This window comes from Erinaceus europaeus, chromosome X (assembly GCF_950295315.1).
Source record: "Erinaceus europaeus chromosome X, mEriEur2.1, whole genome shotgun sequence".
Taxonomy (NCBI): domain Eukaryota; kingdom Metazoa; phylum Chordata; class Mammalia; order Eulipotyphla; family Erinaceidae; genus Erinaceus; species Erinaceus europaeus.
Window position 1 is genome coordinate 17,288,095 of NC_080185.1, and position 22,659 is coordinate 17,310,753.

Consider the following 22,659-nt stretch of genomic DNA (forward strand, 5'->3'; position numbering starts at 1 on the left):
TAAGGAAATTAAAAAATAAAAATATGATGTATGTAGCTTGAACTACATACTTCAGAGTCAGTGAAAAAACTTTTAGTTTTTTCCCACTCTTCAGTGAAGGCATTTGATTGCTCCAGTCTGTGATAATATTCCTGATTCTGTATTTTTTGACTATAAAATGAAGATTTTTGCCCTAGTGAAAAATTCCCTTTCATTTAGAATAGGGTGGGGGTAGATTTAATGTTAGCCCATATTCAAAAGTAAATGCTCATGAAAATTTTGACTTATATATTGTAGATGGATGAAGTTGGAATCACTGAATATGTAAAGGGAGATTCCCGCAAATTTGAAATCTGGTGTAGTGGAAAGGAAGAAGTTTATATCGTCCAGGTTGGTCACTGACAAATCATTCTAGAAACCATAACCTCTGAAACAAAAGTCTGCATTTTTCTCCCCTAGAGATGTCAATAGATTGATAGAAATTAATTTTCTTTTTTGCAAATGAGAATAATGCTGCTTACACTGCACACATTCGAATTCCTTTCTCATGGGCCACTTAGCCATTACTTAATCATCATCATTTTTTTCTGATGATTTTAAACATTTCTCATATCAGCCCGTGTTTTCTTTAACTTGAGATATGCTGGAGGTGCATTGCAGGGTTTTAAGGTTTTACTGCTCTGCATGGCAACATAATCAGAACAGAGAGCTAAGAACTTGGGAGGTATTCCCGACTTTATCATGTTTCAAAAATCATAGCCTTAGAACAGTCTGGAGTTCTACTGGTTGTACTTGGCATTCAGAACATAGCTCATTAGAAGTCACGGGCATGCCACTTTAAATGTGGTCCTTGTGTGTTGATAATCGGAGTAACCCTCTGACCACCTAGCTGCCTGGTAATCTCCAGTCTGCTTTGGGGAAGGGATGAGGAATAAGAGCATCTCAAGAAGTTGCTGTCATTTCACAAAGTCTCTGTATCATGGTTTGTGGCAGGCATGTTTACTGTTAGCTATTGAAAGAACTTAGTGTTTTCTTGATCTGACTTGGATATAAGACTTCTTGCCATCTTTTTAATAGACTAATAGTGTAAGTAATGGGAGGATATGTTAAGGAAGCTTTCTTGCTGTCTTAAGTCATCAAGATTACTCTACAATAGAGTGACTTTGCTGGAATAGTACGACTTGCTATATTTTTACCAAAATTAAACATAAAAGTATTCATATCTTGAAAACACCCTCCTACAAAGAAAAAAAATAGTGAGACCACATTTCACATTTCTCTGAGTGTTATTACCGAAGGGCAATTTGATAGTGCTTTTTACTTATTTTGTCTAATGTAATAGCTAATTGTTTACTTCCTAGAGGTTTGAAGAATCCAAATGATATGGGCTGGGGATGTAACTCAGTGGCAGAGCACATGCTTTGTCTGTCTGAAGCCATGAGTTTGATCGCCAGTACCACTGCTACCACTACTACCCACCCCCCCCAAAGGATGATAACATTAAATATCATGGTTTAGGATGTAGTTCCTGCTTGATGTCTACATTAATTGTGTCATTGTAACGCATCCTTTTTTGAAAGAAAGCACACCCTCTCCTCTCCCTTATCTCAAATCTCTAGGCGCCAAATATAGATGTGAAGCTGATCTGGTTAAAGGAAATGAGAAGCATTTTGTTGAAGCAACGGGAGCTAATGACAGGTAAATCCAAGCCCTTGCTCTTTAGAATGAAAAGGACAGCAGCTGAGTCAGATTCTGTGGGAATGGGCCTGATATTTACTTGGTCCTATTGATTCCAAAAAGGTTTGCTAAATGAAATGAGCAGATCAAGACTCAGGGGTTTGTAGAAACCGTTTTGACGCTTGAACTTTACACTAGAAAATGAACTCTGGGGCTGGAGCTGCAGTTGTGAAGTAATAAAGCAAACTCACTGGGTTAATTCGGAGTCCTCTGTAGGCGGCAGCTCAGCTGGTGATCTCGAATCATCCATGTTTGGTGTGCAGTGGGCGTGTGGGTGTTCTAGTTGAAAACCTGATTTTCTTTAGTAGAAGATGGTGCATTTGGGCCCCCTTGTAAAATTCAGACTGGGCTTCCCTCCAGTTATTTTAAATCTGTGAAAATGAATTCTAATGGGAATGGTGTGTGTGTGTGTGTGTGTGTGTGTGTGTGTGTGTGTGTAAATCTTTGAAGCAAGAAGTGTTGCTCTTGAGTACTATGTGTGTAAGCTTTTGTGTTTATTTCACAGCCAGAAACCGAGTGCTGTGTAATCAATTAATGGAACAGGATCGGTTTTCTTCTCAGCAAAATGATGAGTAAGTAGTTCTTCAAGCAATAGCACCCCTGCAGTCTTATTTTCTGTGTGTAACATAAAGCAGTATAACTGTGGTGCCCTCGACAAAAAAGTCCCTTTTCCCCTGTCCCCTAAGCAACAGCTGGCCAGATCCCCCAAACATATCACTTCCTTTGTTCTAATCTCATATCTGGAGCCTTGACAATTCCTCATAGTTATTCTCATGTTTTCCTCAGTGTTACAAATAATATAGGGGTTTGTGCTCATTTTTTGCACCTGATTATAAACATGCTATAATTAGCATATCTGAGGGGGAGTCCAACACTAAAAAAATCATTGCACTGATAGGTTTCTCTCAAAACATTGTTGATTATCTTGGATTTGACTGGGGGAAACCTGTGAGAATAACGGAGCACTGACAAGGCCACCGTTCGCTGGTCTCTTGGTGGAGAACATTTGCTGGTGACTTGGCCTCTCTGTCTATGTAGTTAGGAAGTTAAGATGGCAGGAGGGAACCGTGGACACATCCATAAAGTCTTAGAAGAAGACAGTGGCCCAAAGTGATAGCACTCCACCTGGGTTAGAGATGAGGTTCTTATATTCTGCCTCAAGGTTTCTAAAAGATGGAGATTTCAAAGAACATTTCCATAGAAGCAGGAAGGATGCCAGCACTGACCCCCTCCCCTGCCAAAGCCCTGGCCAGAAATTTGCCATGCAGTTGCCTTATTAAAATACTCTTTTAGGGCTGCAGAGAGTTCATAATGATTATGAAAAAGACTTTCATCCTTGAGGCTTTGAGATCCCAGGTTCAATCCCCAGCACCACCATAAACCAGAGCTGAGTAGTGCTCTGGTTAAAAAAAAAAGAAGAAAAGAAAGAATAAAAAAGAAAAAGGAATATAAAATAAAAAAATAGTCATTCTGGCTGTCCATATAGCTCACCTGGATGGTGTGTCTGCTTTGTCATGAATGAAACTCTAGTTCAATTCTGGCCTCTGCTGTAATGCTGTAATGGAGGAAGCTTTAGTGCTGGAGTGTCTTTCCCTCTCTCCCATTGTCTCTCTCTCTCTCTCTCTCTTTCTTTCTTTTTGTTCTTTTACTTTTTGTTTATAAAAAGGAAACATTGACAAAAACCACACAATAAGAGGGGTACAACTCCACACAATCCCCACCACAAGAACTCCGTATATCCCATCCCATCCCCTCCCCTGATAGCTTTTCCATTCTTTAACCCTCTGGGAGTATGGATCCAGGGTCATTATGGGGTGCAGAAGGTAGAAGGTCTGGTTTCTGTAATTGCTTCCCCGCTGAACATGGACATTAACAGGTCAATCCATACTCCCAGCCTGCCTCTCTCTTTCCCTGGTAGAGCAGGGCTCTTGGGAAGCAGGGCTTCAGGACACATTGGTGGGGTTATCTGCCCAGGGAAGTTCTGTTGGCATCATGGTAGCATCTGGAACCTGGTGGCTGAAAAAAGAGTTACATATAAAGCCAAACAAGTTGTTGACTAATCATGAACCTAAAGGCTAGAATATTGCCGGTGAAGATTTAGGGGTCTCCATTTTGGAGATAGCTAGTATAGTTATATTCCCAAGGGCCCATGCCTATACTAGTCTTTTTTCCTGAGCCTGACATCTAATATGCAGGTGGACCCAAGTAATTGTCTGGGGAGGTGATGTTTATTTCAAAAAGTCAACCTGGGGCTGGGGAGACAGCAAAATAGTTCTGCAAAAAAGACTCTCATGCCACCAAAGCTCCCAGGCTGAATCTCCCTGCACCATCATAAGCCAGAGCTGGGCAGTGCTCTGTGAAAAAATAAAGTCAGTCTGGAGTGGTGGAATCCAGGCAACAACAAAAACGTACTCTTTTTCAGGCGGGAGAGATACTGAGATGCACAGAGCTTGCTTATAGGACAGGTTCACAGTTCAGCCCCCCCTGGTGCCACGAAGAGCCAGAACTGAGTCAGAAAACAATGCTCCTTTTCCTCTTTGTGCACGGTGTCCTTCGATGGTAGAGACAGTCAGGAGCCAAGTTTGTTGGCTCATCTGGGATTACATCCAACTTCATGCCTGGAATTCCCAATGTGATCCCCGACACCACACGTACTGAAATAATGCTCTGGTGTCTGGTGTCTGGTGTCTCTGTCTCTCACTCTCTTTGTCTCATGTGAAAGTCTCTGTCTCACATGTAATAAGTAGATATCTTTTTTTTTTTTTTAATCACAGTGGTTGTCTTTGTCTGCCAGGGTCTACAGTTGTCAGTCTGAGCAGTGCTCTGGCCTCTGTCTCTCGCTTTCTTCCTCTTCCTCTCCCTCACCCTATCTTTTGTTGTATCTCTCTCTCTCTCTCTCTCATTAGAATTAAAAAAAAATTTTGAAAAGAAATATCTTAAAAAAGAAAATAAATGGAGAGCCTACTTATTTTGTTCCTAGGAGTTAAACTTTTTTTATTTTAAAATTTTAAAAAATATTTATTTATTTTCCCTTTTGTTGCCCTTGTTGTTTTTTCATTGTTGTTGTAGTTATTGTTGTTGTGATTGATGTCATTGTTAGATAGGACAGAGAGAAATGGAAAGACATGGGGAAGACAGAGAGGAGGAGAGAAAGACAGACACTTTCAGACCCACTTCAATGCCTGTGAAGCAACTCCCCTGCAGGTGGGGAACCAGGGGCTTGAACCAGGATCCTTATGCCGGTCCTTGTGCTTTGCGCCATGTGCACTTAACCCGCTGTGCTACTGCCCAACTCCCAGGAGTTAAACTTCTATAAGTTATAACCTATTCCCATATAGACCTAAATATGGGAAAATATGCATGGATTCTCTGAGCATACTCTTCCCCCATTTTTATTTGTGATTAATAGTGGGTTATAAGATTGTAAAGTTATAGTGTATATATAATTCCACTACACCACACCCACCACCAATGTTCGATGTCCCCCAACCTCTTACTTCCCAAAGATAATCACCATAGTTCTCACAAGTCTTAGAAACTGTTTGTTTTATTTTTTTAATTAATTTTTTGCAAGTTCATATATATCAGTTCTCTAGATTCCACATGAGTATAACCATTTGGTAGTTGTCTTTCATCTCTTTACTTATTTTACTAAGCTTAATTTCCTTTAGTTCCATCCATTTTTGTCCCAAAGACACAATATCATCTTTTTTTGAATGCACAGCAGTATTCCATGGAATACGTCTCATCACTTCTTTAACCAGTCATCAGTTGATGGGCATCTAGGCTGCTCCCACACTTTGGCTATTGTGAATAATGCAGCTACGAACATAGGGGTGTACATGCCCCTTTGACTTAGTGGTTGAGTGAGTGTCCACTGGATAGATACCTAAGAGTGGTGTTTCTGGATCATAAAGTAATTCCATTTTTATTTGTTTAAGTTCCATCCATATAGCCTTCCAAAGTGAACATGCTTTTAATATGCATTATCAGTAGAAGAAATTCCCTTTTAAGTTTTGTTTTTTTCTTTGAAGATTTATCTTTTGTAAATCATTATTTAGTTTTAAAAATCTCCACTAGAAACTTAAGAGTGTTTTATAATATTATTAGCTTGAGCTAAGGAAAGAAAAAAAATCAAAACAGAGGCATCAAACTCCTTGACTTCTAAGTATAGTACAAAACAGTATGAATTAAAACATTAGATGTTAAAACAAAAAGGCACTCAGAGGAATGGAGCAGATCAGAGAGCCCCAAAATAAATCCATGTACATTGGAAAATGCAGTACGTGACAAAGGAGCCAAAACCATTCAGTAGAAGGGAAAGGAAGCCTCTTCAACAAGTGGTGTTGGGAAAACTGGACAGCCAGCCACGTGTAGAGGAATGAAACCAGACCACCACTGGTCTGGTGTGCCAAAATTAACTCAAAACAGACCAAAGACCTGAAACCATAAAAGATCAGGACATAGAAGACCGAAGTGAAACACTCAGGATCCTTTTCAATTTATTTCCTTGTGTACAAAGGCTCACTCCTTTTTTTTTTTTTTTTTTTTTTTTACATATGTACTGTTTCAGCAAGCAGCAGGGAGCTTTTTTACGCTCTGAAGAAGCAGAATCAGCACCCAGCAGCAGGGTTGTGGAGGTCGGAGATGCTATCTCATCACTTCAGGCCGAAGCCAGCGCAGGTATGTGACATGGTCATCTGAAGGCAAGGTTTATGGCTATGCAGTTTTCCTACTGTCATTCATCTGGAAAGTCTACCTGTCCCTCCCTCCCTCCCTCTGTCCATCCCTCCCTCCATTTCTCCCTCCCTCCCTTATGAGGAAGTATGCTGGCTCACAGTAGGAATTTGGGCGCTGTTAGCATACAGTTAGCCTCACTTCCCCATGGGAAGCTGGAACTTCATGTTTGCATAGTTTCACTGTCTCCTGACTGAATTTTTCCTTCCTTTTTCCTTCCTTTCTCCTTCTTTTCTCCTCCATCCCTTCTTCCCTCCCTCCCTTCCTTCCTGGGATTCACAACTTCAGGATGACTTTCTCAGAGAGAGAGAGAGAGAGACTAACCATAGCACCAAAACTCCCTCAATGTGTTAGAGACCAGGCTTGAACCTAGGCTGCGTGCATGCATAGCAGGTGCACTATCTAAGGGGGCTGTGTTGCCAGATCCCTAGCCAACTTTTTCATTCCCACAGAGCAACAAAGAGAGCTGTCAACAAAACACAGCAGCAGAGCTTGCCTTGGTGCCATGGCACTCCCATGTGACACTGGGGCCTGAGCCTGGTTGCACACATGTAAAGGCACATACACTCACCAGTGAGCTCTTTTGCTGTCCCTACCTGTGTTTTACCTTTGTATAAAGACAGTGAAGCTGGGACTAGGATGTAGCTCAATGAGTAGGGTACATGCCTCAGTGTGTTGGGTCTTGGGAGTCATGGCCAGCGTGAGGGAATTCCAGTGATGGTGGGGTGGTGCTTGCTGTCTCTCCCCACCTCACTATTCTCTTTCTCTAAGGTTATAGTATAGAAAAGTCAGGGAGTCTGTTTGGTAGTCTTGCACATGTGCAAGATCCTTGATTAATTCCCCGTGTCATATTTTTAAATAAAACATAGAAAGACACAACATACTGGGACAGTACTCACTCAGTAGAGTGCACACTTAGCCACACATGAGGCCCAGGGTTCGAGCCACCAGCCACCACAGATGAGCGTGAAGCAAAAGGGAGAATTCATGCATGGTAAAGCAGTGCTGTGGTGTATCTCATTCTGTTTTTCTTCCCCTCCCCATTTCTATTCTGGAAACAAAATAGTCTTCAGGGATTGCTGGAATCACACAGGCACAAAGCCCAGTCACGTCCTGGTGGGGAAAATCAAGCTGACCCATTTTGATGAGGCTTTCATGCCTGGCATCAGCAAGGTGGGCACTGCAGAGAGTGATGGGTACAGTATAACCTCTAGGCCAAGCAACACTGGCATCACCAGGGAACTTGTAAGGAAGGCAAGTCCTCTGGCTTGCCCCTGGAGTGGAGCCGGAAACTCCGGGGAAGACCCAGTTGTCTCCAGTTTCACAAGTTCTCAGTTTACATTTCCATGTGCCAGCTAATGTCTGAGAGACCCTGCTGCACAGGCTGTGAGCAGAATCCACAGGAAACGGTGCTCCTGAAGCTTCGTAGCATGGTACCCCTGTGCTAACTGGCAGGTGTTAGACTTAAACTATGACAATCATGAAAAGAGGTGAACATAACCTCTGTATTGGCCTTAAGGGATGGATGTGACAGTCCAAATGGGGTATATGGAAAGTCACAGCTGGAGCCTCCCGCCTTCTCTTATCTCCCTTCCTTCTCTCCTTTTGCTTTTCTTCCCTCTTCTTCTCCCCTTCCCTCCCCTCTTGAATCGGGGTGAATCAATTCTTCCTGTAGCACTTTTACTGGTCCACCCAAATAGCTCTTAACACATTCTACCAGGTAATAGTACTTGAATCTTGGTGCCCTGCATGGTTTTCCCATTTGGTTCTGGGGTGAAGGGGGCTTGAACCCAGGTCTTTGTGTATGGTGAAGTGGGTGAACTATCTCCTGGTTCTGGAGTATTTCTTATTTATTTATTTGGTTAGTTGTCACCAGGGCTCCACTGTTCCAGGCTGATATATATATATATATATATATATATATATATATATATATATATATATATATATATATATATATTTTTTTTTTTTCCCGGAGAGGGAGAGGGAGAGGGAGAGGGAGAGGGAGAGGGAGAGGGAGAGGGAGAGGGAGAGGGAGAGGGAGAGGAGAAAGAGAAAGGCATCCTAGTGCTGAAGCTTCCCTCAGTGTGCTAGGGGCTAGACTCAAACCTGACTTGGAAGCATTGCAAAGTAGCCACCCTCCCAGTGAGCTATCTTGCTGACCCAGGACTTTTCCTTTCTCTTAGACAAATGATATTCTTTCAACTGATTGTATACCATTTCTTTGGCCCAACAAACAGCACAGCTCGGGTGCCTGGGACTGTGCAGACTCTGGGCTTATAGTCTAATTTAAGAGGCATTCAAGCTGCACCCCTGTGAAGCTGGGTGTGTATTTGTATGGAGGGCAGGGGTTCACATAGCTGTTGAAATAAATGTTGACTTCCTAACAGGGTAGCACAAGGTGTTGTGGGAACACCTGCCAGGGTCATCAAACACAACTGGGGTCAACAGTCCAGAGTTTCCTGGAGAGATGCTCTGCAGGGCTGTTCTTACATCCTCCTGTGTGATTGACCTTTCTCTGAAAGTTTTTTATTATAATTATCACTATTATTTATTTTTAAAAACAGGGATAAGAGTTATTCCTCTTGAGCTTTTTTTTTTTAAAAAAAAACTTTTATTTGGGAGTTGGGCGGTGGGTTAAGGGTTGGTACAGTGGGTTAAGGGCAGGTGGCACAAAGTGCAAGGACTGGTGTAAGGATCCCGGTTCGAACCCCCAGCTCCCCACTTGCAGGGGAGTCGCTTCACAGGTGGTGAAGCAGGTCTGCAGGTGTCTATCTTTCTCTCCCCCTCTCTGTCTTCCCCTCCTCTCTCCATTTCTCTGTCCTATACAACAATGATGACATCAATAACAACAATAATAACTACACCAATAAAACCACAAGGGCAACAAAAGGGAATAAATAAATGAATATTTAAAAACCTTAAAAAACTTTTATTTATTATTGAGTAGAGACAGAGAGAAATTGATAGAAAGGGGAGACAGATAGGGAGAAAGACAGAGAGACACCTGCAGCCCCACTTCACCACTCATGAAGCCGTTCCCTTTGCAGGTGGGGACCAGGGGCTTGAACCTTGGTCCTTGTGAATTGTAATGTGTACACTTAACTAGGTTTACCACCGCCTGCCCCCTCTGAAAGCTTTTTATAATTGCAGGAGAACCAGCCAATAACAGCCCAGTTCAGCTTTCTGTGATCCTTCTATATGTCACTCTCCCCTTGTTGTCTATGCTAGTACCCCTCCCCCCAACACACACACACACACACACACACACACACACACACACACACACACACACACATACACACACACATACACACACACACACACACACACACACACACAGAACCAAATACCAAATACTAGTGTCTAATGTCTGCATTTGACAGATGAGGAAATAAGTCAGAGAAAGTTGATGTGACTTTTCCAGAGTTGCATGAATAGGACAGTGAGTTGAGATTCTGTTACTCCTCTGCCTATATCAGTAGCCTGTTGAATATATAGAAATGAATATGAAGTCATTGCCCAGTTCATAAATGGGTTAATAAAATTAGCATTTAATTGATTAACCCTCTCTGACATACAGGACCTTTATGTGCAATAGGGTGTGTTAGACATGGTATCTGATTAAGGAGAGGTAAGGCATGTCAAGTACTATTACCCAGTAGAATGTGATAAGAGCTATTTGAGTGGGAACAGTAAAACTGCTACAGGAAGAACTGGGGGTGGGGCAAAGAGATAGCGCACCTGGTAGGATGCACGCCATACTGGGCACAAATCTCTGGGTTTGAGCCTTGGTACTACCTGGGAGCACTATGGACAAAGTCAAAGATATTCCATGATGATACAGTAGTACTTTGATATCTCCCTCCCCCTCTCCCCCTCCCCCCTCCCCCTCCCCCCCTCTCCCCCTCTCCCCCTCTCTTCCTCCCTCTCTCCCTCTCTCATCATTCACTATCTCCAAATTAAAAAAAAATTGAAGGAGTTGGCACAGGCGTTATTGTGGTGCATTCATGGGGGCCCTGATACCACATTGAACAACAAAAAAATTAGTTTTAGAAGAGATCACTTGCTGTAAGAAGGTTTAAGTAGTCAGTGGAAAGTTATTTAACTTCATTTTCCTTGTAAAAACTCCCCTCCTCCAGCCCCAAGTTGAAATTATGTTTTAAAATCATGTTTGTGACACTCACATTTCTTTCTATGAGCTCAGAAATTACAGAACACCCCAATCAAACAGCTGAGATTGTTAATAGCTAATTCTACTTCCCTCCTTGTGTTAGGCCAGGGTCAGTCAATAACTGCTACCTCCCATGTTCTTCATAGTTTGGACTGAAATGCTGCCACATTCCGAACTCACGGCCGAGCCCGACGAATGGTCAAGAAACTATTTCTACTCACCTTATGATGACAATGAAGAAGGAAAGCCCTCATCAATGGTTAGTAGTGTTCTAGGAAATTCATGATCTAAGATCTTTTGTAACCGTTGTGCTGATGAATTGGACGCGGTGATTGGTCATTGCTAGGTCACTAGAGGTTTTGTGGCTGGAAGATTTGGAACACGTTTTTTCAGGAGCAGTCATTAGCCCTGGTCATTATAAGGAGCACCTGTTTCAGGAGTATCTGGAACACCTGCTGAAGACGATGAGCTAAACCAGAGAGGGAGAAACCTTTTTTTTTTTTTTTTTTCTGTCAAGGGCCATTTGGATATTTCCAGCATTTGTTTTGGCCCATACAAAATGATCAACTTCAAAATTAGCACTTCATGTTGCTATGTCTTGCCTGTGTTGCCTTGACAGGGCCAGACCAAATGATTTTGCAGGACAATATGGCCCATGGCCCAAACATCCATCATCCCAGAAAACAGCCCATCGTTCCATTATCTCTGTATGTTGATGAGTTTTTTTTTAGTTCCTCTGCTGGAGCATTACCGCGGTGTCTTCAGTCCTGGGTATGTGAAATAAAATCAGAGAACAAAGGAGGGTCAACCATACTTTAGTCAGTTTAGATTCCAGATGGGAATTTTAGAGGATATAAATACTATGCAATAAAAACTATTTAGGGGCCAGGTGGTGGCTCGCCCAGCTGAGCAGGGATCTGAATTCCAGCCCCAGCCCCCACCTGCAGAGGGAAAGCTTCACAAGTGGTGAAACAGGGCTACAGGTCTCTCTCTTTCCCTCTCTCCCTCTCCCTCCCTCCCTCCCTCTCCCTCCCTCTCCCTCCCTCTCCCTCCCTCTCCCTCCCTCTCCCTCCCTCTCCCTCCCTCTCCCTCCCTCTCCCTCTCCCTCTCCCTCTTCCCCTCCCTCTCCCTCCCTCTCCCTCTCCCTCTCCCTCTCCCTCTCCCTCTCCCTCTTCCCCTCCCTCCCTCTCTCCCTCCCTCTCTCCCTCCCTCTCTCCCTCCCTCTCTCCCTCCCTCTCTCCCTCCCTCTCTCCCTCTCTCTCTCCCTCTCTCCCTCTCTCGCCTGTTTTTCCTTCCTCTCCTCTCTATTTTTGTTCTTTCAAATTAAAAATATTATGTAAATATTGAAAAGAAAAATATTTTGTTACAGTACAAAGACTGCTAAATAATAAATTGACTAAAGGTAAGTGATGTAAGTTAACCCGAATGCTATGAAAAATATGATTTTGGGGCCAGGCCGTGGTGCACCCGGGTAAGTGCACAGATTACAGCATGCCAAGAATTGGGTTCAGGCCCGTGGTCCCCACTTGCAGTGGGAAAACTTCACGAGTGGTGAATAGAGCTGCATGTATGTCTCTGTGTCTTTCTCTCTCTGTCTCTCCTCCCCTCTCAATTTCTCTCTGTCTCTATATAATAAAAAATAAAATTAAATATATATATATATATATATATAGAATGTGATTACTGTCTGCATGAATCTGATGCCTGGGAAGTATATGAAAGCATCGCCTTCAATGTGATAATTTGAGGCAACTACCATTATAGGCTTTTTTTTTTTTATATACATATTTATTTATTTCCTTTTTGTTGCCCTTGTTTTTATTGTAGTAGTAGTTATTACTGTTGTGATTGATGTCATTGGTGTTGGATAGGACAGATAGATATGAAGAGAGGAGGGGAAGACAGGGGGGAGAGAAAGACACCTGCAAACCTGCTTCACCGCCTGTGAAGCGACGCCCCTGCATGTGGGGATCGGGGCTCGAACCGGGATCCTTACACCAGTCCTTGCACTTTGTGCCACCTGTGCTTAACCAGCTGCACTACTGCCAAACTCCCTATAGACTTTTCTTAACCATCTTCTTTCCAGTTGATACTCATACTTTGATAGCTTTGCCTTTTTTTTTCAGAAAAAGAAAATGTCATTCAAAAATTACCATGTATCTTTATTCCTGTTACTTATATTTTTTGTTCTATTTTTGTGACAGCATAGCAATGAACACAAACTGACATGTGTTAAAACCAAACCAAAACATAGGACCAGCACCATTGTAGTTTTTTTCCCCTAGACATCATTTTAGGGGCCAGGCAGTGGCATTTCTGTTTAAGCACACATATGACAGTTAACAAGGACCCAGGTTCAAACCCTTGGTCCCCACCTGCAGGGGGAAGACTTCACACATGGTGAAGCAGGGCTTCAGGTATTACTCTGTCTCGCTCTATCTCCCCCCTCTTCTCTGTTTCTCTCTGTCTCTATCCAATGATAAGTAAATAAATACATAAAAACTACAAAAGCCCCATTATTTAAAAACATGTCTTCCAATATAATTGCTGCATTTCCATAATAAAAGACACACTGTTTAAAAGGTGTTTGGGGGCAGTGAGATAGTACCATTGGTAATGCAACAGCAGATGTCCCAGGTTCAATACCTGGTACCATCATAAGCCAGAGCTGAGCAGTTTTCTAGCCCCCCAAAAAAGTATTTTATAGAAGAAATAGTTTGCAGTATTACCAGGATCCTACTGAGTCATTGGAAGGGAGTTAGGGCTGTTTAGGATGAACCTGTCCCTTTCTGAAGCCACCAGTGTGGAGGATGATGTTTTCTCCAGCAGATTGGTCCTTGCTGTGCTTAGAAGGGCAAGTTTAGTTATTAGCCTTTTTTGATGTTGAGGTAAGGGGGTGAGGGTCTGGTGAATCACAAAGCTTCCTGGGGTGTTTTGTTTTTATATTAAGACAACCAAATTTCTTCTTTTTAAAATATATTTATTCATTTATTTATTTATTTTCCATTTTGTTGCCCTTGTTTTACTGTTTTAGTTATTATTGTTGTTCTTATTGATGTTGTTTTTGTTGGATAGGACAGAGAGAAATGGAGAGAGGAGGGGATGACAGAGTGGGAGAGAAAGACAGACATCTGCAGACCTGCTTCACCACCTGTGAAGCGATATCCGCCCCCCTCAGTTGGGGAGCCGCGGGCTTGAACCGGGATCCTTAGGCTGGTCCTTGTGCTCTGTTCCACATGCGCTTTACCCGCCCGACTCCCGACCAAACTTCTTATCAGCCAGGATTTCGCATGCACTACCCACACCTAGTATGAGGAAGATAAAAGGTAGATGTTATCAACCTATTTGACAGAGGAGGAAACTAAGGCTCAGAGCTGATAAGTAACTTGTTCAGATTTAGTTGCTTAGACCGGCAGCATGCAAACTTTCAAATGCAGGAACACTTTCGTGTCTTAAAAACTTACTAAGAACCCCAAGAAGCTTGTTTTTCAGGTTACGTTTGTTGTTACTTGCCAGGGTACCAATTAAAACTGAGAAAAAAATTTAAAGCTGAAAATACAAAATTCTTTGCTCATTACTTGAAAAGTCAAACCCACTGTAAGTTTATGTAAATAATGGTTCTATTGAAATCTTTATATTTTTAGAAAACAAAATTAGGGGAGATGTTAGGTGTTTTCAATGTTCTGGCAAATCTGACATCTGGCGACAGAAAAGAAAGCTGGGGGTTGAGGGAGGCACTGGTGCACCTGGTTAAGTGCACATAGTACTAAGAACAAGGACCTGCACAAGGATCTGGGTTTGAGCCTCTGGCTACCCACCTGCAGAGGGAATGCTTCAGAAGTGGTGGAGCAGGTCTGCAGGTGTCTATCTTTCTCTCTTTCCCTCTATATCCCCGTCCTCTCTCAGTCCTATCCAATAAAATGGAAAAAAAAAAAAAGGCTGCCAGGAGCAGTGGATTCCTAGTAATAACCCTGGAGGCAAAAGGGAAGGGAGGGAGGGAAGGAGGTAGAAAGGGAAGGAGGTAGAAAGGAAAAAAGGAAGAAAGGAAGAAAGACAAGACAGCTGTATTCTCCTGTTTGCCTCTGAGTTCTGTCTGTTAGTCTCAGAGACACTCCACTGTAGTTTTGTAAGAGGTCAAGAATCTTATCCTACAGTTTTGTTAATGTCTCCTTTCTTAAATAAAAAAAAAAGGGAAAAAAAAGAAAGACTTCAGTGATATCTTAGTGTACGTTTCTTCCCTTGAGTTTCTTACTGTGATGTCAGGCACCTCCAACAATCTGTTCTCAGAACGTTTTAGAGCCTCTGGCTTGGACCACAGATTCAAACAAAACAAAACAAACAAATAACAACAACAAAAAAGCACCTCTACTTCCTTCATTTGGTTTATCTGAGGCTGAGAGTAGGGTAGTTGCTCAGATTTGAGAAAAGCAAAAACAGGGGAAATCAACTATTTTAAATGTCTGCTGGAGCTTATTTCTGAAGAGTGTGTCAACAATCCACAGTCTTCAGTGAATATTTTCCAGGGATGATGTCAGAAAATGAAGTCACTGTACCCAGTCAGTCAAGTATTATTACCACTAGGGATGGGAATGGAGAAAACCTATTTGTTCTCATCTCTTCCGGTCAGTCTCTTGAGTCGTGCTGCTAAGGAAAACATAACAAAATATCAATAAAATTCATTGTATACATAGATATAGGTAGTTATAGAATCAGCTCATATCAGTGACCTTGGGAGAACTACTGCAGTTTGCAATCGAGGGGATGGGACACAGAACTCTGGTGGTGGTAACTGTATGGAATCACACCTCTATTATCTTGCAATTTTTAAAAAGACTTTTTTTAAAAAAAGGAAAGAACTATTTATTTTGGTTATAGACAGAGAAATTGAGAGGGGAGAAGGGGATTGAGAGGGAGAAAGAGACACCTGCAGCTCTGTTTCACCACTTGTGAAGCTTCCCCCCAGCAAGTAGAGACCAGGGGCTTGAACCCAGGTCCTTTCACACTGTAATGTGTGTGCTTAACCTGGTGTGCCACCACCCAGCCCCCTTATCTTACAGTTTTGTAAATAAATATTAAATCAGCACTAATAATAAAAAGAATACGATAAAAAAGTAACTGCATATCCTGAAAAGAAAGCCAAAGCCACTCTTCCCCCAATCATAACAAGTTGGAATGAGTTGCTTGTTCGTTGTTAATGTTTTTTTTTATATATATTCTTAAAATTTTATTTCAGGGCCTGGGTTCGAACCCCCAGCCCCCGCCTGCAGGGGGAACGCTTTGTGAGTGGTGAAGCAGTGCTACAGGTGTCTCTCTATTTGTCTTCCTCTCTATCATCCCCTTCCCTCTGAATTCCTGGCTGTCTCTATTCAATAAATAAAAGATACAAAAAGAAAAAAAATATTTCTATTTATTTTTCAGTTTTTATTTGACAGGACAGAGAGAAGTTGAGAGTGGAAGGGGAGATAGAGAGGGAGAAAGAGAGACACCCACAGCTGCAGGGGGGACAGGGGGCTTGAACCCAGGTCCTTGTGTATGGTCACGTGTGTGCTCATCTAGATGTGCCACTTCCCAGCCTTCAGCTTCACTTGCTCAAAGGCTAAGAAGTCAGGTTGCTTCTTCTCTGGATTAGTGTTCTTGTTTGAGCTCTTTCCTGCTGGTTTCTCAGTGATCTTTGTGGATAATTGCTTTCAGGTTAATTTCTTTGGACATGCACAGGCTTGGCACCATGTAATTATTATTTTTCCGTTCTCTTTTTAAAAGCATTTTATTCTGCTCTTCTTGAAAAAAAGCCTGTGGTTAATGTGTAAGGTATTGTGCTGGGGAAAAAAAATAAAACCTCATTTCAAATACTTGGTGACCGGAAAATAATTCTTTTATTTATTTATTTTTTCGGAAAATAATTCTATCTTTGTTACCTGCTTTGGGACCAAGAACGATCAGTGCACCTGCATTATTCTACTTATTAATGAGTTAACAATGAAGTTGCAACATGATTCAGGCCATGGGGAGTGCAACTTTATGGCTTAATGTGCTTTGATTGGACCGAGCTTACGTCGTGCTCATTACTTTTTATATTTATTGATTTTTCTTTTTGTTGCCCTTGTTTTTTAATTGTTGTTATAGTTATTGCTGCTGTTGTTGTTGGATAGGACTGAGAGAAATGGAGAGAGGAGGGGAAGACAGAGGGAGAGAGAAAGAATAGACACCTGCAGACCTGCTTCACCACCTGTGAAGCAACTCCCCTGCAGGTGGGGAGCCGGGGGATTGAACCGGGATCCTCATGCACTTAACCGGAGGTGCTACTGCCCGACTCCCATTTATTTATTTATTTACATTTTTAAAATCTTTTTAAATTTATTATTGGATAGAGACAGAGAGAAATTGAGAGGGGAGGGGAAGATAGGGGAAGAGACTGAGAGACACCTGTATCCCTACTTCACCACTTGTGAAGCTTCCCCCCTAAGGTGAGGACCAGGGGCTTGAACCCTGATCCTTCTGAACTGTAATGTGTACACTTAACCAGATGTGTCACTGCCTGATCCCCAATGTGCCCATGAGTTTCAACTGTGTAAAGCAATACTAGATCCCCCAGATCCTTGGCCCTGGGGGTGAGGGGAGGACGTGAGTAAATCTTTGTTCAGGACCATTGCCTTCTTTTCCCTCAGGATTTTTAAAATCCTTTTGTATTTTTATTTATTTGTTTTTATTATTGAATAGAGACAGACATTGAGAGGGGAGAGAGAGAGAGGGAAAGAGACAGAGAGACACCTGCATCCCTGCTTCACCACTTGTGAAGCTTTCCCCCAGCAGGTGGGGACCAGGGGCTTAAACCTGGGTCCTTACGCACTGTAATGTGTGCGCTTAACCAGGTGCATCACCGCCTGCCCTCTACAGCTTTTATTCAGAAAGGGTCAAAGCACATGCAAAAAGAAACACATGGGTAAAATGGCAAAATTGGAGAGAAGGCTTATCTCGTTTGTCTTTTGAATACAGTTCCAGGATACATTTTTTTTTTCATGAGCAGAGTTTACAAATAGCAGTCTTTAAAAAATGTGTGTGTGTGGGGGGGGTTTTCCAGGTTTATGATTAAGAGTTCTTGTAGCTCTGGCTCATTGTGCTGTTCTTTCCTGTGTGGCTTCCAGCCTCTCTCTCTCTCTCTCTCTCTCTCCCTCTCCAAATTAAAAAAGAGCTCTCAATGTTAAATAAACACACTGTAGGCCTGCCTTTGCCATCAAAGTGTTCCTGTGGTTGTTTGTTCTTGCAGACCTGTTGCAGGAACAACTTTCTGGGTAAGTAAAGAGTGAATCCTTGTGTGGGGGTAGGCAGCATAATGGTTATACAAATAGACTCTCAGTCCTGAGGCTCCAGAGTCCCAGGTTCAGTCCCCTGCACTACCATAAACCAAAACTGAATGGTGCTCTTTTTAAAAAATGATTTTTTTATGTCACAGAACATGGTGGAGGGCCTGGCAGTGGGCCCATATTCAGTTTAGGAGCCTATGTGACCTCTGCATCCCTGTAGATCTGAGCTCACATTCTGTGGTCATGAGTAGGAATGTTCCAAGCTGTCCCAATTTCAGGACCCATCTTCCTCAGGTGGGAGATAGGGTATGTTGTCCAGCCTCCCCTTGTTGGATGGAACATTCTCTACCGTTGTTGATCCAATTGAGGACGAGGTTCTATGGGGGCCCACAGAGGGGTCTGTTTTGTTATTCCTGATAGGAATGACTCGTAACAATGGAAAGAGGAATTTATTCGAGGTCTAGGCCCATCATGTCTGTTTGGGAATCCCAGGCCTCCCCGAATAGGGCCCCAGCTGATGGGGTGGCCTGAAAGTGACTAAAGAGTCATCATTAAAGTCTGCCAGTCTTTTGCCCTTACTCAGCTTTTGCAGTCCTTGCTTTGATAAGGGTAGCTTTGGAGTGAGTGAAGGACGTATAATAGGAAGTAGGTGAGAAGGGTATCTAAGTCTAACTATTTCATTATGAACTTTATACTGACTCACTGAAGACTATTGTGTACTTTTGCTTTCAGGTATATATTTTGCCCTAATTTATGGATACATGTGAATATATGTCCTATCTCATGGGCCCTGGTCTATATCTAGGTTTTGGGACTTTTGTTAGGAAGTGAACCACCTGGAATGGAATTAGAAAATCCTATGAAAGGAAAGGTCTCACCTGAGTAATGAGGCTGAAGGGTTTCTTTTTTATGCATGCACAGCTACCTGAGAGGAATGTTAACCTTCGATGAGTGAAAAGTGCTTTGAAAGAATGAAATGCTCTGAGTCTGTGTGTGCACTCAAGGTGTTTGTCTGAGATTCGGACGTTTTATCTGACACATAGAGCTTTGTAGTGGCTGCAGGTCACACATTACATCCATTAATTCATTGATTCATCACATACTTAGTGAATGCCTACCTGGTCTCAGGGGTCATGTTTTGTTACAACATGACCATACTTCTCTGGAGCAATTTAGTTCTTGTTTAACTCTTTCTCTCTCTTTTTCTCTCTTTCAATCATTTTTTTCTCTTTCTTTTTCTTTCTGTTTTTCTTTTCTTTTTTTGATACAGACAGAGAAATTGAGAGGGAAAGGGGAGATCAGGAGAGAGAGAGAGAGAGAAAGAGAGAGAGAGAGAAATGAGACACCCTGTAGTTCTGTCTTATTGTTTGTGGAGCATAGCTTCTCCCACCTTGAACCTGGGTTCTCGCACATGGGTTCTCATACCTGGTCTTCTGTAGCAGTTTCAGTATGTATTTTTTTTCTTTTTCTTTTTTTTTTAGATGATTTTTCTGACTACAGGTTAATAGGAGTGTACATAAACACCATTCCCATCACCGAAAACTGTGTCCCATCCCAACCTCCCACCTCCCCCACAGTGAAGCCAAACATCCACCCCTCTTTTTTTTTTTTTTTACTTGTGTCATTCTGTCCTTTGACATCTGACTTCTTTTAGTGTCAATCGCAAAGATGCTTCTGCTGAAGATAGTGTTTAATGCTAGAAAGCAATACGAAAGTGGCAAGGAAATATTTAAAACGAGGACTGAATGAAGCTTCTGTGGATTTTTTTTGGGGGGGGTTTATATAGCATGATTTTTGTTTTGTGTATGTTGCTTGATGTAATGTATTCATGTTTAGGTACCACTGTTGGCCACGAATTCCCCTGTCACTTAAGTTGAAATATCTAAATAGAAGAAAAGAAGGGCTGTCCCAGGGAACAGCTGGCAGATTTTAATGGGTGACAATGGTTTTTGGAATGCCAAAATTACTGGTAGAATAAGAACAGACTATATATTATTTGCTTAAAGACTACAATTCTTTTTTTTTAATTTTGATATTTATTTCCTTTTGTTGCCCTTGTTGTTTTATTGTTGTCATTCTTGTTGTTGTTGATGATGTTGTTGGATAGGACAGAGAGAAATGGAGAGAGGAGGGGGAGACAGAAAGGGGGAGCGAAAGACAGACACCTGCAGACCTGCTCCACCGCTTGTGAAGCGACTCCCCTGCAGGTGGGGAGCCGGAGGCTCGAACCGCAATCCTTACCCTGGTCCTTGCACTTTGTGCCACGTGTGCTTAACCTCCTGCATTACCGCCTGACTCCCAAAGACTATAATTCTTAAAAGGTCCACCAAATATGCAGTTGGCAATGTAAGAATCTCTCTATGCTGAGAATTAAAGCTACAAGCCTATTATATCAGCTAGGATTTCACTTTGTCCTTTAATTTGGTTTTGTTTTGTTGTTTTGCTAAGCTGGGGTTTTGTGTGTGCAATCTCACTGCTCCCGGACTGACTTTTTCATGCCGATCGAGAGTCAAGTGTTGGGTACACATTATGCCTGCCTGTTAGTGCCAATAAACAAAGAGGCACGCGGGGCCATGTGAGCATAATTAGCAGATGTCATTTTAGCCTTAGCATATGACTTAACAACTAAAGATGAAAAGACTGTAATAATGTGAGACCCGGGAGCTACGTATGTGGTGACTTGTAGAAGTTGAGGGCTCTTTGGAATTCAATCTCTGGGGAGGCTGCTGGTCTCTGGGAAGCTGATTGCTGGAGAATGGACGATTAAAGACTTATGACAGAAGCTGCCTTATGCTGCATGGCTACCGTTAGGCCTTTTGTCTTTCACCTATTCTCACTGTAATGCAGTTTTATTTATTGGCCTGAAGGCCTTAATGTTCACTGCAGTTTCAAGAAACCTAATAAAACCATCATGTTCACTATACAGACCACTGGGGGGGGGGGAGACAGAGAGAGAGAGAGAGAGAGAGAAAGGGGAAAATAGATAAATACCAGAACACTGCTTGGCTCTGGCTTATGGAGGTGCTGGGGATTGAACTTGGGACTTCAGAAACTCAGGCATGAAAGCCCTTTGGCTTAACGATTATGATATCTCCCCAGCTTCCATTGTTCCTTTTTGTTAAAACCAACCTTTAGAGATAATTTTTCTGTATGTGAATCTGCATTATTATGAACTGTCTGCTAAGGAATGCTGAACTGTCTATAAAAAGGCAGCACCAGCAGGGGTAGATAGCATAATGGTTCTGCAAAAAGACTCTCATGCCTGAGGCTCCAGGTTCAATCCCCCCGTACCACTAAAAGCCAGAGCTAAGTAGTGCAATGGTTAAAAAAAAAAAGGCAGCACCAAAGGACTTGTTTGTGAACAATATTATTACTGAATACATATGTTTCCTTTGGATTTCTAGTTCTGTATTTGAATTCTAGGTCATGGTACAATGGGTTTAAATGAATGCACTAGAATAGGAGTAACTTATTTGGGTTTGAATTTCATTTGCAATCAGAAAGAAAACCTAAGTGTTCAGTGTAAATATTACATCACATAGGAGCCCCACAAGTAGTCACTTCTTTCTTTTTTTTTGGGGGGGTGCCCTAAGTCTGAGTCCCCTTTAAAAGATAGTAGCTTATGGTGAATTGTTCATGGTGAGATGCTTTCAACCAGAGACTGGGAGGAGAATAACAATGATCACTCTCACCAAGTGTGGTCACTGTTCTCCTAGAAATCTGTGCACATTCTGTAACTCAAAAAATTTTTACAAGATGAGAAGAGAGGCAATATTGTCATGTTTAGTAGATCATGTGCATAGAAAAAGCTAACAGGAATCTATACACACACAGACTCAACTAGAAGTCATAAATGAACTTTACAAGGCCATGCTAAAACAGCATCATTACACAGAGATAAATGATGACTCTATATCCTAGCAACAAAAACTTGAAAAAATAAATTTTGAAAGGCAGGACCACTTGTATTAGAGATATAAAACCTAAAATAACTAGGAATGAATCCAACAGCTGATTTCCATGGCTATTATTCTGACAACCCCAAGTCATTGCTGAGTTATTTTTTACATATTGTTTCAACATTTTATACCATCAGTATATGATCAAATCTAAGATAGAAATGCTTTGAAAACTTTCAAAGCCAAATAGTTGTAATGAATCACATCTCTCCCCTCCCCCAAATCAACGGATTTTTATCTTACATGCTGAAGAGAAAATCTGAAAATAAGCCAGCTTTCTGTTCACTGCTTTCACTTTATTTGGATGGTTAATGAGAAAGTGAGTGAGACATCAGCCACTTATAATATATGCTCAAGAAGCCATGCAAATTGATAAACACCAACATTTAAAAAATTATATCTATTTATTTATTTATTTTCCCTTTTGTTGCCCTTGTTTTTTTAATGTTGTCGTAGTTATTATTGGTTGTTGTTATTTATGTCGTCATTGTTGGATAGGACAAAGAGAAATGGAGAGAGGAGGGGAAGACAGAGAGGGGAGAAAAAGAGAGACACCTGCAGACCTGCTTCACTGCCTATGAAGCGACTCCCCTGCAGGTGGAGAGCCAGAGGCTCGAACCGGGATCCTTATGCTGGTCCCTGTGCTTGGCACCACGTGCGCTTAACCTGCTTTGCCACTGCCTGACTCCCAACACCAACATTTTTTATGAATTGTTTTCATGATATGATTATATAGACTCAATGCGATGTAAATAGTGGAAAATAATGTTTT

The 22,659-nt window shown here is 41.9% G+C and overlaps 1 protein-coding gene across 3 annotated transcripts in view; it reads left to right on the forward strand.

Moving 5' to 3' along the window:
• The window catches only part of MCF2 (MCF.2 cell line derived transforming sequence), a 157,829-nt gene that overhangs the window by 132,615 nt on the left and 2,555 nt on the right, over window positions 1–22,659 (forward strand). For all 3 annotated transcript variants that reach the window (XM_016190482.2, XM_060183183.1, XM_060183184.1), the window contains 5 exons: window positions 277–369; window positions 1,599–1,677; window positions 2,222–2,288; window positions 6,290–6,399; window positions 10,774–10,886. In XM_016190482.2, coding sequence (XP_016045968.2) covers window positions 277–369; window positions 1,599–1,677; window positions 2,222–2,288; window positions 6,290–6,399; window positions 10,774–10,886 — 462 coding nt within the window. The remainder of the gene's footprint in view (window positions 1–276; window positions 370–1,598; window positions 1,678–2,221; window positions 2,289–6,289; window positions 6,400–10,773; window positions 10,887–22,659) is intronic.